General features: G+C 36.3%; 1 protein-coding gene across 2 annotated transcripts in view; it reads left to right on the forward strand.

Annotated features, from left to right (window-relative positions):
* LOC121372631 overlaps positions 1–16,954 on the forward strand; it is a 52,198-nt gene that overhangs the window by 33,034 nt on the left and 2,210 nt on the right. For both annotated transcript variants that reach the window (XM_041499065.1, XM_041499066.1), the window contains 4 exons: positions 2,418–2,550; positions 8,752–8,933; positions 14,520–14,641; positions 16,321–16,386. In XM_041499065.1, the coding sequence (XP_041354999.1) occupies positions 2,459–2,550; positions 8,752–8,933; positions 14,520–14,641; positions 16,321–16,386 (462 nt within the window). In that variant the 5' untranslated portion in view covers positions 2,418–2,458. The remainder of the gene's footprint in view (positions 1–2,417; positions 2,551–8,751; positions 8,934–14,519; positions 14,642–16,320; positions 16,387–16,954) is intronic.

Genomic DNA, 16,954 nt, shown 5'->3' on the forward strand with positions numbered 1-16,954 from the left:
GTAAAGAGCATTATGGAATTAAAATTTAACAGCAGATGAAATAAATAAGAGATGAGATCATTGTTCATACATCTGTTTCTTGAAAAATGATCTGCGTATTTTGTGGTGGTTTTAGCAGGTGAATTTCTATATCATCTGCTAGGTCTAAAAAGTGCACTGCTTTTTGCAGACTGCTATTTCTAACCCTGAAACGTATATTGGATTTTGATATAATTTCATCTGAATATTTCATTAAAGCAGCTGTGAGTAATTGGGGAAACATCTTTTTCTTCAAACTTCATGAAATCTGCTTCTTGTTCATTATATCATACAGACAAGCCAAAAACAAAATGTGAAAGTCTGACATTCCACACACATGGATGATCCATTATACATTTTTTTAAGGAAAGAAATTTATGTAACAAAAAGGAGAGGAAGACAATTTCTGAATAATTTATGCACACAAAAAAGTACATGCAACCTACATTATTTTTGTTTGTGACGGACATTTTTCACCAGTTTCTGACACTTTCTGATAGAGCTCGATGACTTGAGATCAATAAATGTACAATTAAGTGAAGTTGGAGCTGACTGAACCAACGAGGAATCTTCCTCAAATAGCTTGCGTGTGTGTCGAGATAACGTGCTACATAATTAATATCTCTTTTAGTTCCGTTGATTGTCCACAACAGGTGATGCTGCTGTGACGTCTTAGCTTCTGATAACAGACTATCACAGCTTCATTCGTTAATGGGTTTTCAGCTTAATTCCGTGACACCTTGCTTCTCAATGTAATGCTGTAATTTGTGGCTTCATGTTTCTTAGACACGGTTGCTGCCAGAGGGTATGGAGGGTTGATTTGTGTACCTCAAAATCTTGGAAATTGATTATGGATATATTTTTTTGTAATATTTAAATAGAATATAGTAAGAGAACTGCTAGAATATAGTGCTTTTGTTAAAGTGTATGAAACACGGTGCCCAATTTCAAAAGATTTTAAAGTTATAATCACCTAGTAGGAGCACTTATTTGATATGTTAGCACTCGCTTGATGCATGGTCAGTCTAGGATCGATTCCCATCGGTGGGCCCATTGGGCTATTTCTCATTCCATCCATTGCACAACTGGTATATCAAAGGCTGTGGTATGTGCTATTCTGTCTGGCATGATGCATATATAAGATCCCTTGCTGCTAATCGAAAAGAGTAGCCCATGAAGTGGTGACAGCGGGTTTCCTCTCTCAATATCTGTGTGGTCTTTAACCATATGTCCGATGCCATATAACCGTACATACAATGTGTTGAGTGCATCGTTAAATAAAACATTTCCTTCCTTCATTTCCTAATTGGTATGTTTTATTTTTATTAGATACCCTCGCATTATTTTTTGGAAGAAAGCATGTGTGAGAGCTGTTATCTTAGGCCAGAGCCACCCAAAACCAAATTATTCAAAGTGGGTATAGGTGTGGGACATTTTTGACTTACTTCCATTAAACTGATCTGCCTACGACAAGGGAATTGAAACTGTTAAAACTGATTTGATTTATACATGTTTTACATGTATATAATGCTAATTAAACAAGCATTCCAAGAGTACTGCTAAAGCAATATATTATGTCCCATACTGGCCCCAGCAAATTTGTGTATTTCCTATTTTCAAGGGCAATAACTCTGTTAAAAATGTGTAAATCGCCATGAAAGTCGAACTTGATCTGTAACATACATGATAAAACAATACACAAAATGTCAGCTCAATATCTCAAGACATTGTGAAAAACCCCATCTGAAAAACCATGTGGGACATACTGAGATAGATAGACAGACAGACATAAGGAAAGAGATAAAACGTCTTGTCCCCTCTGGTTTGACCAGTAGGGGACTATAGCTGAAACAATGTTTCAAAAACTAAAAACCCACATGGTACTTACAGACGTTTGACTTTTATGGCAGTTTACCCATTTATGACAGAGTTATGGTCCTTGAACTTGGGAGATATGAAAAAAAAATTCAGACTTTTTTTGCAATGCTGCAAGATATTGAGCTGAAATTTTATGTATAACTTTATACTTTCTGTTGCAGATCAAGTTTAACTTTATGACAATTTACCCTTTTTTTATAAAGTTATGGCCCACAGAATTCTTATAATTTTAAGCAGACACAAAACATGGTCTATAACAAAAAACAAAAACCCATATTTTCTAGATAGGTTCATGTGCTTCATGTTAAACATTGCTTGGTGTTATTAAATGCAAAACAGGGCAATAATAAACACTTTGAATTCACCCCAATTTAGAGAACTAGTTACTAATGTATAATATAAATGCAGAAAAACCTGTAATAGCCAAAAATATTTTACTGTGCCTGTAATATTTTTGGTCAGTGGCTTTAATACAGGTTTGATTTTAACAGTTTAAAAATATTTGTTCCTCTCTGTTTCAGGTAGTGAATGTTGGGCGACACCTGAAATGATGAGTTGAATTATGGGTAACAAGCTGTGCGCGCCGCTGCTAAAGAGGAGTTACCGAAATGAGAGTTACCCATGGCATGCGCGGAAAGATTCACATCTGCTGAGGTGAGTTTTTAACTCCTTCTACAGGAGTTACAGAAATGACAATTACCCATGGCACGTGCGGAAAGATTCACATCTGCTGAGGTGAGTTTTAACTCCTTCTAGAGGAGTTACCGAAATGACAGTTACCCATGGCACGTGCGGAAAGTTTCACATCTGTTGAGGTGAGTTATTTACACCTACTTTTAATGCTGCAACATTATCGAACAAATAATTGCAAGTACAGGCCGTCAAATCTGTGGCTTACTCTACCCACTGTAAGTTTTACACCGCCTTCATCATAGATATTCATTTTCCAATTGTAACCAAATTTAATTCTTGATTTTTAATCATCTCAAAAGTGTTTTTAGGTTTTCTGCTGTTAGTCCAAATTTTCAATATTCGCTGTACAAAACTTACGATATGCTTTCAGCTGATGCTCTGCATACTTTCTGAATGTGGGCCACCATTTACACCATTGTGCAACCCTATACATATAACCCTAGGGCCAATCGCAGTACCCAGTCACCAGTTGTTCTAGTGTGTCCTTTCTACAGTAACATAAGAGATAAATATATTAAACCTTTTTATTATAATAAACCATCAACATTTAAATGAACACAACCGCTGTCCAGCGACAATTCAAAACAGCTACTTAAATTGTGTCAGTATTTGACCACTGCTACCACGCATAGAACAGACAACTTTGATACATGACGTGTTATTATATTGTATATTATTGCTATGCATGTATTACCAATTTACTATAGAATTTTATCGATTGTAACCCGACTCTACATGCCATTCCCCACAATGTGCACATTATATTATTTTATATATAAATATGTATGTATGCCTACAAAATTTATATTTTTTGGCAAAAAATAAAATGTGTTTATATGAAAAAGTATATTAAAATTTCAAGATTGTTTTGGTTTTGTAACCCACTTTCATTTCTACTTCATGAAAACAAAACTGCATAATGTGCTAGTCTAATCAGTGGACTATTACATTTGAGGAAGAAAAATGAAAAGAACAAAGAACAAAATTTTATTCCATTAGGTGATTACTTTTAGAAATCTTAATATCATTATTATAAAGGTATTTCTACTTAGACCAGTTTGATTTATCAACTGACAAATATACTTATATTAAAGAATCTTTGTTCATTGTCTGAATCTTTTTTAACCTGATTCAATTACTTAAAAGTTAAGTCAGCAGTACAAACCTTTTAGGAGCACTTTCAATGTTAAAGTAATGCCCGGCGCAGACGCATGCGTCTGCATTAAAAAACGCAGACTCAACACAGACGGATGCGTCTCGTGTGCGCCTACCTGTGATGCATTCCTGCGATCCACTGACGATTTCTTTTATTAATTAATTAATCTATACTTTACTCTAGGAAAAATAACAAAGATTAAATGTAATTTATTAATACATTTTAAAACATAATAAACTTTATTTAAAACATTATGTACAATATACTATTACGATATAAATCTTTATTATTTCACAATTGTTTGTTTTAATTATTATTATTAGGCATAGTACAATGAATGCAATAATTTATATTTTTAAATTTCATCTATTTAGAAATGTCATTAATTACACATGCCTCGTCTTTGTTTTAAAGATGAGCAGTTGGAAATTATTTGTGTTGAAACATTTACATGTTAGTCATTTTTAATGGTTGGGTCTGTTTTCACAGTTCTGATAACCTGTCAGCTGGAGAGGCCATTTTGAAAGGCATGTTACTGAATAGACAGATGATTGGTCAATATAAAAATGTGAACGCAAGCAAGTAGGCGCACGCGTGCATTTTTAGAAAGATGCAGCAGGAGATGGCAGGAGATGGATGCGTTTGTGTGTCTAAAATCAAACATGTTTGATATTTGAAAAATCGACGCAACGCTAAAAAACGCAACGCAGAGGGGGTCGCACACGATGCGTTTTTACTGCGTTCGTACAGATGTGTTTTTTAACGCAAGATGCATGCGTTAAAAAACGCTGCACACTCGTCTGCACTGGGCATTAAGGGCCAGCTTATCTATGGAGTCCACACATCTTGATTAGTTATCCATACATCCACTGATCCATCCACTGATTCATCCACTGATCCATCCACTAATCCATACATCCATCCATCCATCCATTAATCCATCCACTCATCCATTCAATCATCCATCCATTCATCCATCCATCCATCCACTCATCCATCCATCCATCCATCCATTAATCCATCCACTCATCTATCCACTCATCCACTCATCCATTCATCCATCCATCCACTGATCCATCAATCCATCAATCCATCCATCCATCCATCCATCCACTGATCCATCCATCCATCCATCCATCCATCCACTGATACATCCATCCATTAATCCATCCACTCATCCATTCATCCATCCATCCACTGATCCATCCACCCATCCACCCACCCATCGATCCATCCATCCATCCATCCATCCATCCATCCACCCAAAACTCAACCACCCACCCAAACACCCACCCATCCATCCATCCACCCACTCATCCATCCATCCATCCATCCATCCATCCATCCATCCATCCATCCATCCATCCATCCATCCACCTACCCACCCACCAACCCATCCATCCATTCATCCGTCCAATTTGTATATTGCCAACATGTATGACATGGCTAAAGCAATACTTGTATTTTTCTGCATTTGTGCAAGTAGTTACATAGTAAAAGTTTCACCAAATAAAACAAAAAAACTTTAAAAAAAACAAACCCTATACCATCTAAAATAGCACATCCATCAAGTCCCAGTTTTCCATGTGACTTAATTAACTTCGTTCATTGATGTGAAAGTCGTCAGCTTTTGCTCGTGGATCATTATGGTCTTTTGTTCCTTTCTCTGATGCCTTGCTGCATTTCTCTTTCTCTGGCTATTTCATTATTGCTGTTAATGAGTTTCTCGTCATTAAAGTCCACGGTTCCTGCCATCCATGGACTGTGTGTCAGGCAAATTGACATCTTGTTTCCATTAATGTGCCAACCTCTGTACAATATGATTTTATATTGACCAATTTGAGGCCTGGTAGTTCAGTATACAAGCCATTGAAAATTGTGAGAACAATCATTTCGTTCATGTGTTGCTCACACAAGCATATTTTGCCGAATCAATTTTTGGTTCACAGATTAAATATAGAACATCATTTTACATAGTCATGAGAGGTTATGTGCAAAGTTGTATTGGGTTACGTCAACCTGTTTTTGAATAACTTGTACGTTATTTATGCAAAATTTTAATTCTTAGACATTTATTATTTATATACCTTTTTATTGTATATTCTATTCATATACCTTTTCACAGTATCTTCTATAGACTTTCTAGCAAAATGTAAGATCTCAGAAATTGTCCGTTATGTTTTCAAATGTGATTAAACATTCTGATGGACAAGTTAAAATATATAGCCACCAACGTGACTGAATTGTTCCTTTTTCAGAAAGATTTTAACATTTCCCCTCAATTATGGGTTGTTTGTTCTGTACTGAATGAATAAATGAATGAATGAATGAATGAATGAATGAATGAATGAATGAATGAATAAATGAATGAATGTATGTATGTATGTATGTATGTGTATGTCATTGAAATATATCATTTTAATGCATTCTATTATGGGTAACATAATTATGCATGCAAGTAAGCTATTGTTAATCTAAAGCAATATTTAAAACCAAAGTATGTGTTGTGGAAATAAGCACTAAAGCCACTGGATTAACATTTGCACTTAATGTTGTATTATATGACAATATTATTTTGTGCTGTAGGAATTCTGGTGGACTGGTAAATTGGGGTTACTACTGGTCTGAGGAACTAGTGAGATATTTCCAGTTTTGCACCCCTGAAAATGAATAAATTTATTTCTCTACTACAACTAAACAGAGTTTATTAAGACCAAGCCTCATCAAAAGAGTGCCTCATACGAGAATAGCCAATTGACAAGACAAACATTATGACTTCATTGGTTGCTAAGGGCGGGATGTAACCCAGTGGTACAGCGTTCGCTTGATGTGCGGTCGGTCTGGGGTTGATCCCTGTCGGTGGGCCCATTGGGCTATTTCTAGCTCCAGCCAGTGCACCACAACTGGTATATCAAAGGCTGTGGTATGTGTTATCCTGTCTGTTGGATGATGCATAAAAAAGATCCCTTGCTGCTAATTGAAAAGAGTAGCCCATGAAGTGGCGACAGCAGATTTCCTCTCTCAATATCTGTGTGATCCTTAACCATATGTCCGACGCCATATAACCCTAAATAAAATGTGTTGAGTGCATCATTAAATAAAACATTTCCTTCCTTCATTCATTCCTTCATTGGTTGCTATGCAATCAGCTATTCCTGTTTGAGCCACTTGTACTGTGTGGTGTCGCCTCTAATCCATTTATCTACAATCAGTGCATGCTGTATGTACATAAATGCATATATGAGTGATCGTCAGCCCGCCTTGATTTCGCTCGTGGTGAACACTGACTATGTTAAGTTGATGTTTTGTTGGAAGAATATTTTCTCGTTCTCTGTTCTAGATTGAATTTACTCCTCCACGCTTAAAGCTACAGACAATAGACAGATTGCTCAGGTTACCAGCATGATTGAATTACCAGATAAAGGCGGCTTTACACTGCTTGCTCTAGCTCCCTCGTTCCTGGCTGGCTGGATTTATGATTTGTAGAAATCCTATAGACTAGTAATAAGTGTAATAGAAATAATTTTATCATTTGCATCTAGTCGGTGGTCTCTGAGAAAGTAGTGAAGCCTGTAAAAGAGGAATTCCGTGAAATAATACCGTCCTTGGTGTGAGAGCCGATATTGATTTCCAAGTCAAACATATTTATATAGGTTTTAATGGACCCTGGCCAGAAGAGGCTGGCAGTAAGATTGATGCTTGGTGTCTGGAAAACATCACATTTTCTTCTCCTTTTTTTAACCAGTGTTGGTATACATCATTTGGGGAGGATTTTTTTTTTCATTTTGGTAGATGCAATCTGCTCTTTAACTGTAGCATGTTCAGGAGGCTAGCGCTTGTAAACAGTTTGACTGGTTCCATTTTTTTCTATCACATCACATTCATCTAACTGGTAGGCTCAAAAACCAGTCTAGTCAGCGACCACGATCACTTGCCCTGTTGTCCATAGGTATCACACCAGCATTAATTTTTGGCTTGGATGCAACACATAAAACCAGTCAATAGATGCTTTACACCTGGGAGTCTGGCTATCTGTCTACCAGTCCATCAAATCTTTATATATACAGGGGTTAAGCTTTAGTTGGCCAAATTGCCAAATGTGATCTGGTGAATATGTCATTACCAATTTACCAAAAAGCTAATTCGAAAACTGTGTTGTTTTTGTATGTGTATAGCTATTAAAAAACATATGTCTGTTTAGCTCAGTGATACTTGAATTTGGATATAAATTTTCTGATAAAATTCCCAAAATTTTGCTATTAATATTTGGTTATAAAGTCAAGTTAAAGTTTACATGTGATCACACTTCCATTTGTTTCTCACTCTGTTTAAGGACATTCTGCTGCATGTTAGGAATATTAAAGAAAAGGAAAATAATATTTTAAACTACTGCCATTGGTTATTGAGAGAGAGAGAAAAAGAAAGAGAGAGAGAGAGAGAGGGGGGGAGAGGGAGAAAAGAGACACAGAGGGGGGAGAGGGAGAGGGAGGGAGGGAGGGAGGGAGGGAGGGAGAGAGAGAGAGAGAGAGAGAGAGAGAGAGAGAGAGAGAGAGAGAGAGAGAGAGAGAGAGAGAGAGAGAGAGAGAGAGAGAGAGAGAGAGAGAGAGAGAGAGAGAGAGAGAGTGAGTGAGTGAGTATGCAGCAAAGGATTTTTTATATGTTCTTTTGCATAGACATAACAGTACATACCATGACCATTGATATATCAGTCATTGTCTCTGGTTGTTATGGGTGGGGGTGGGGGCATTGTGAGTGCTTTGCTTACAGCTAAATTCCACCCATTTGTCATATAAAATATTTATATGTATGTGACTCCTCATGTTTTTCAAGACATTAATGCATAATTTCAAATTTGAATTAATTTGTGTTTTAGCATGCACCTGGTAGGTCTAGTTGTGATTGCAGAACATTTCTTACATATGATGTCAACATGGGAGACACTTTTTTATATTCATTTTTGATTATTTCTGAGAAAGATTTGACTGTTTATTATTAATATGTTTCAGGTTGTGGGCAGATGTGTTTCAGGTTCATGGGAATGGCGAATACATGCGATGGCAGCGTGTGTCTGATGACGTGGTCCCAATCAACATCACCTGCATCGAAGACACGCCCAGTACCGTTTTCCAGATAACAGCGTACAACAGACATGTCGAGAAGATCTTCGACGTCAAAATTTCTCAGCCAGGTTATTGGTCTTTATGTAAAATTAGATTTCAAATTTACTATTTTATATTTATTTTTAATCCAAGCCATGTTTGCTGCAGTAGATACTTTTACTTTTAAGACTAAAATCACATATTTATACATTTTCTTGTTTAGAACACCAATGTCTGTATATTCAATGTTTTGATAGTCCTAAAGTTTGTAGAATACCAAAGTTGATTTTTTTTGGTTCCAATACCGGTAATTTTGCATACATGTATTTAAAAAAAAAAAAAAAAGAGAAAAATGAAAAGGAATTAAAGTGAAGTTTCAGCTTCTGCAAACAAGAATGACTGATGGAAAGCTGTAGCTCAGTGGTAAAGTGCTCGCTTGATCTGTGGTCACTCTAGGATTAATCCCTGTCAGTGGACCCATTGGGCACTGATCCCTGTCGGTGGACCCATTGGGCACTGATCCCTGTCGGTGGGCCCATTGGGCACTGATCCCTGTCGGTGGGCCCATTGGGCACTGATCCCTGTCGGTGGGCCCATTGGGCACTGATCCCTGTCGGTGGGCCCATTGGGCACTGATCCCTGTCGGTGGGTCCATTGGGCACTGATCCCTGTCGGTGGGCCCATTGGGCACTGATCCCTGTCGGTGGACCCATTGGGCACTGATCCCTGTCGGTGGGCCCATTGGGCACTGATCCCTGTCGGTGGGCCCATTGGGCACCAAAAATGTTTATGGTAGACAAGACATTTAATTCCAAGAAATTCTTGTTTTATATCTGATAGTCATTGTATATCTTGTCTCGTGAAATCCCACTGCAATCATATTTTGAACAGTGTGCAGGTTTCACTGAAATTCACTGTTTTAATTCAGTAAAATTCTACTGATTCTTAAGATAAAAGATTTAAAGTGCTTTTGAAATGTGAGGTCAGATCATGTATCGGATTTTTTAAGGTAAAAAAATAAAACAAGAAAAATTAATATTTATGAATGTGAAATGATCAACTGTTCAGATGATGGATTAAAGTTTTAATGTAGTTGATAACCATAACATAGTAATTTGTCATTTAGTTCATATATGCTTAGAAAGTAAAATGATCAATATTTTTCATTACTAAAGTAATGTATTTTGTGTCTGACTTTAATGTTTTTTTAATCAATGTTATTGGTTATTGATTCGTTCTTTTAATATAACATTAAACTCATATTTTTTAGCAAATTATAACAGACAATGTAACAAATGTAAGTGAAAATTTCACTCTAAGAATTTTAAACAAAACAGAATGATCTATTCTCTACATATTTAATATTATAACTTTAATTTTGTACTACACTAGATGCATTAAGCATTATTAAACTCATATATTTTAGCAAATTATATCAGACAATGTAACAAATGTAAGTAAACATTTCACTCTAAGAATTTTAAACAAAACGGAATGATCTATTCTCTACATACTTAATTTTTAAAATATATTCAGGTTTATGATTTTAATCTTGTACTACACTAGATGCATTAGGCTGAGTAAAATTCTTGCATATTGTTCTGTTGCAGAAAGAATATACAATGGGTTCCATATGCTTGCAAAAGCTCTGTCCTGTCATTAGATGATTAAAAAGAATATACAATGGGTTCCATATGTTTGCAAAAGCTCTGTCCTGTCATTAGATGATTAAAAAGAATATACAATGGGTTCCATATGTTTGCAAAAGCTCTGTCCTGTCATTAGATGATTAAAAAGAATATACAATGGGTTCCATATGTTTGCAAAAGCTCTGTCCTGTCATTAGATGATTAAAAAGAATATACAATGGGTTCCATATGTTTGCAAAAGCTCTGTCCTGTCATTAGATGATTAAAAAGAATATACAATGGGTTCCATATGTTTGCAAAAGCTCTGTCCTGTCATTAGATGATTAAAAAGAATATACAATGGGTTCCATATGTTTGCAAAAGCTCTGTCCTGTCATTAGATGATTAAAAAGAATATACAATGGGTTCCATATGTTTGCAAAAGCTCTGTCCTGTCATTAGATGATTAAAAAGAATATACAATGGGTTCCATATGTTTGCAAAAGCTCTGTCCTGTCATTAGATGATTAAAGAGAATATACAATGGGTTCCATATGTTTGCAAAAGCTCTGTCCTGTCATTAGATGATTAAAAAATGAAGAAGTTTGTTTTGTTTACGACACCACTAGAGCACATTCATTTATTAATCATTGGCTGTTGGATGTCAAACATTTGGTAGTTCTGACATATAATCTTAGAGAGGAAACCCACTGCAGGAAGGGAAGGGAACTCTTTTAACGTGCCCATATCTCGAAGATTCAGGCACACCCACCCCGGATTTAGTCAGACTTTGCCAGTGGCCAATTCTGGGGTGGAAGAACTAGCTACATTTTTCCATTTGGTTTGAGGGATCTTTTATATGCACCATCCCACAGACAGGATAGCACCTACCATGGCCTTTGATATACCAGTTGTGGTGCACTGGCTGGAACGAGAAATAGTCCAATGGGCCCACTGAGGGGGATTGATCCTAGACTAAGCATGCATCAAGTGAGTGCTTTACCACTAGGCTATGTCCCACCCTAGATGAATCAAATTCTTGAATTGATTGAATAGACAACTTGGCACATTTTTATTTAGTTTGGACTAACATAAACATTTGTTTTTTATAAACAAACCAATCTATATGAAGGGGTCTAAATAACATCTAGAAATTCAAGAATGAACAGCAACGTGCATTGAGGGAAAACAAAAGTGGAATGTGTGGAATGCAATGCAATGTTTGGCATCCATGTTCAGCACTGGAATTAAGATGCTTAATGCTATTTTACTTTATTCCTTGGTCTCATTATCATCTAGTGTAAGTGTCAAGTTTGACTCTCGAGTACTCGAGTCGAATATTTTGGACTCGTGGAGGCCCTATAATGTGTGGTCTGTGACAACTTAATCAAATTTGTGGAGTATTAACCCCTGTTTTAAAGCTGTATTTGTGAAGTGTTTAATACCATTTAACAGAATTAAAGCTCTTCAGTGTTTTGTTACATGGAAGCCACATTTCGTGTTTGTCTTAAATGCCATTACTTAATTTATTTATCGTCAGCTGTGATTTGTATCATGTCTACGTAACGTGATGATTTAATGCTTGGACTATTTTTCACGGTCCTTTAAATCTTGTATAGTTTAATTAGCCGAAGCGATGCACATATTGAGATTAGACTCGGCTCTGCGTGTAAATCAAATATTTACACAATTGGATTACTTACAAGGTTTGATTTTTACTTGAAAACAATATTGATTGCAGTCGACTCACATTTGCTCACAGTGCTCTGGCTGCAATTACGAGTTTGAGATAAATCACAACTTTGTGCAATTATGCACAAGACTGTTCTCCATGAGTTATTGTTTTCCTTTGTGCGATTTTCCTGGCAAGCATCATGGGGGAAACAGACCGGTTCCCCACGCAGTAATCAGATGTATTCACGCCGGTCGACTGGAATTTGTGCCATGTCATTAGTGGAGTCTGGGTCAGTGATTGAATAAACTTGTTGATTAGTTAGGCTGACAGAACGAACGTAGATTTTCCTCGTTGGCAGTGTATAGATGGCGTATACCGCTCTCATGATTAGTACCGATATTGCTTCGGGGAATAATATTTTGTTCATTTATCAAAATTACAGCTCTTAACATTTATGGGAGAGGTGGGTTATAAATATTTGTGGCTTTAATTATTGTATTTCATTTGTTAAGGTATCTTCTCACTTGATTTTTTAATTTTTATAACAGTAATGTGATATGTTTCAACAAAAGTATTCTAGAAAGAATAGGCCTAATGGTTCTAGAGGAGGAGGTAGATAGGAGTGGAGTTATGGTTTTTTCACACTTATATTGTTCTAACAGATTAACTCGGTTATTCCATTTTAAATTATTTTTGTTAATGATATCTTGTTTACAAAATGAAAATCTCTACAACTTGGTAGACCATATACAGATGTCACAATTACAGTATGTTAGACATCTAATAGCTGCTGATTTAACAATGTGCTGGGGTGTTGATTAAACAATGTGCTGGGGTGTTCTCTCTAGATCAGTTGTCACAATTACCTTATGTTGGACACCTAAGAACTGCTCATTAAATAATGTGCTGGGGTGTCACACTTAATGTTTGTTGGACACCTAGTAGCTCAGGTTCATACCTGGTGTGTGTGTGTGTGTGTGTGTGTGTGTGTTTGTGTGTGTGTGTGTGTGTGTTTGTGTGTGTGTGTGTACTATGTTGGCAGTTGCACACTCCCCAAAATACAAAATAGTTCCCCTCTTAGACACCTTATAATAGCTGCTGATTAAACAATGTGCTGGGGTGTCTCAATTACTATATTAGATACCTAATAGTTATTGATTAAACAATGTGCTTTTGATTATTGGATGTCAAACATTTGGTAATTCTAACATCTAGTAACAAGATATCTTTTAAGTGCATTTTCCCACAGACAGGACAGCACATACCACTGCCTCAGTCATAAAACAAGGGTTTGGATGGGAAAAACAGTCAGAGAATAGGTCTGCTGAAGGAATTTGATCCTTTGACCCAAGAACCTGCGGCAAGTGGTGTACCGCCCAAACTAGATCCCACCCATAAAACTTCTCATATCAAGTTATAAATGAAGGGTTCATTTCCAAAATACTAGGGGCCGAATTTACAAAGCCTGTTTAAGTGTTGCACACCTGCGTTTAAGAAAAACAGGCTTAGTAAATTTGGTCTTATATCCATTTTAGGTTATTTTGAGAAAAACATGGTTTCCCTGCAACATTATGTAGCATATATATATCATACAAAGCACAGTTTTAAGATCTTGTTCAATACATCACATTTTGATTGATTCTTTTGTCGTATTGCTGAGTTTTATTAATACCTTAAATTCTATTCAAAATTTGAAAAATGACTTATTGTAAATCATAAAATGTGGCAAGCATAAAAGTTTAGCAAATATAGTGAGGCCACAGAAGACACCAATATTTCTTGATACTAAATTTATAGAGACGTACACAAAAAAAAATTGGGCAATTGTTTTTTTGGGTGATTAATTACACCCATAACAATAATTACATTTCATTGATTAAACCAAAAGGATAGTAAACAACAATGGTTATTTAGCATACACATTACTGCAATTTCATAATGTTCAACATTTATATTTTAAAAAATTATTTCATCTTATCCCACAACTTAAGTTTTCATTTTCTAATATGATGTCCTTACTAAAGTTTTGTCAGTAATATGTCACTTTTTTTAGATTTCGTTAAATTTTAAGATATTTTACGATTTACAGTATATCGCATTTTAGAAATATAAACTCTTCCAATGTATGAATGTTGAACTATAAATGCTGATGTGTTGTGTTTTCACCACAGGTACGATCATCTGCCCCGCCACCGAATGTTGAACTATAAATGCTGATGTGTTGTGTTTTCACCACAGGTACGATCATCTGCCCTGCCACCGGATGTTGAACTATAAATTCTGATGTGTTGTGTTTTCACCACAGGTACGATCATCTGTCCCGCCACCGAATGTTGAACTATAAATTCTGATGTGTTGTGTTTTCACCACAGGTACGATCATCTGCCCCGCCACAGAATGTTTTGTTCACTGGCGTGACCCGGTGAGCGGCTGTGAGTGGGGTCTCAACTTCCAGACACCGACCGACGCCTGCCGCTTTAAAGACTGCTGCTCAGTAAGTCAAAATAAACCGATGTATAGTTTGTCAGATTTAAACAAATTAAATTTAAAACAAGTTGTGTTAATTTCTTCTTCTTTTTTTACCGATTTTTATCACATGCATGCCTAAAAAAAAAAAAAAAAAGTAAAAACTATTTTTTATAGTATTAGGGACCTGCCCCTCTCATTCCTTTAGAATACTTTCATGTTCCAATATTCATCAGCTTTAGTGATAATGCTAAAATATTAATATTCCTCCCCTCTTTCTCCTCCCCTATATGAAATATGGTAAACTAAAACAATACTAATTCTACAGATGTCGACAATGCACATTTTGACCTTCGTAAATCCAACATGGTGGATAGACAGTATTGATTTTGTCCAGTTTAACTGTGTGACACAAATGAAGCACTTGTGATACGAGTTAATGATTGCTTCACCCAGTTCAATAGTTCTGTCTCGCTTCTCGCTACTTCATTCTGAACAGAGGTCGTTGATCTTTAATGAGCTAATTTCTCTGACCATCACTTACTGTTTTTTGTCTTCCAGTCCTAGGTCAGTCGGTGTAGGTTTGTGAAATCGAAATTGTTGGCTGAATAAATAGGTTCCATTTGGGTTCTGTGTGCCGGGGGAAATTAACAAATAATACAGTTTACCATATATATCAGACATACAAATATATGCACACAACACAGACACAAACACACACACAGACACACACACAAATGCACACACACTTGCACACATGCGCACACACTCGCACATATATACACAAACACACATGCACACAAACCACATGCACACACACACACCACATACACACACACCACATGCACATACACCACATACATACGATATACACACCACATACACAGACACACACACACATACATACACATACATACACACCACATACACATATACACACACCACATACACACAGACATACACACACACACCACATACACACACACCACACATAGACATACATACACACACAAACATACACACAGACATACACACATACACACACAGACACACACACACATTCATACACACAGACATACACATACATACACATACACACACCCACATACACACACAGACATACACACACACACATAGACATACACATACACACACACACACATACACACACAGCCATACACATACACACATACACATACACACACACAAATACACACACAGCCATACACATACACACACAGACATACACACACAGACATACACATACACACACAGACATACACATACACACACACATACACACACAGCCATACACATACACACACAGACATACACATACACACACAAACATACACATACACACACAGACATACACATAACCGAAATGTTTTAATTGTTCAGAGGAACAAAACTGTCAAGAGAACTCTTTGACCAGCTCCTTGCTGATGGGTGAGATGAAACCAAGTGGTAAAGTGCCAACCTGATGCACGGTCGGTCTCTGACCAATCCACGTTCTTGTACTAATTCATGCACATGGATATGTATTTTATATTGAGATATTATGGATAATGGTGTACCGATCTCAACTTTCTTGACATGTGGTAACCTCCTTGTAATTTTCATGAATTACTGTTTTCGAAGCCTGCTTTTCATGGATTCATACACTGAGAGCATTAATATATGTAATTTGTTTTGATTTTCTTACAGTTTCCCACACAACGATTTGCACGGAAGGCGTCGTCTGCCAATTCTCTCCAGCTCAGTCCGCCCAAGGTTAGGACCGATGGATCAGGCACCAATTAACTGCATGCACCTTTTGTTTTCTCTTCACATTTTCTTCTGCAATATTAACTAGCAAAATTTATTTTCTGTTTTTTTCTAGCTCAAATTTGCTTCTTTGATATGAGAAAGCCATTATTTGTTTAAATTTTTGTTTAGTTATTATATATTAAATCTTTACACACCCACATCCTGAAACCACATATTATTTATCTTACTAGTAGCAGGAGTAACATTTGCAATTGTTGAAAAAATGTAATGTGACACAAAATTAATTAAAAGTTTTCTTATGTAGTAGCTTTCAAAGACATCTTGTATCTCAGAATATTAGTGAAGCTAAAAATGTGTAAATGATTGATCTGAAAATGTGTGCAGAAATTAACACTAATGACTGTCTCAACAGACAAACCAATAACATTTGCAACATTAGGTGTGAAAAGAGTTACCTCCCTTATCTAGGGAAAGAACATTTTATCATGTATAAAAGTTTTACTAAAAATACTGCATATTCCTGCTGTGTTAACATTTGTCCCCTCCATGTACTACTAAAATGTTCACCAAT

The sequence above is a fragment of the Gigantopelta aegis genome, chromosome 4 (genome assembly GCF_016097555.1).
Source record: "Gigantopelta aegis isolate Gae_Host chromosome 4, Gae_host_genome, whole genome shotgun sequence".
Classification (NCBI taxonomy): Eukaryota; Metazoa; Mollusca; class Gastropoda; order Neomphalida; family Peltospiridae; genus Gigantopelta; species Gigantopelta aegis.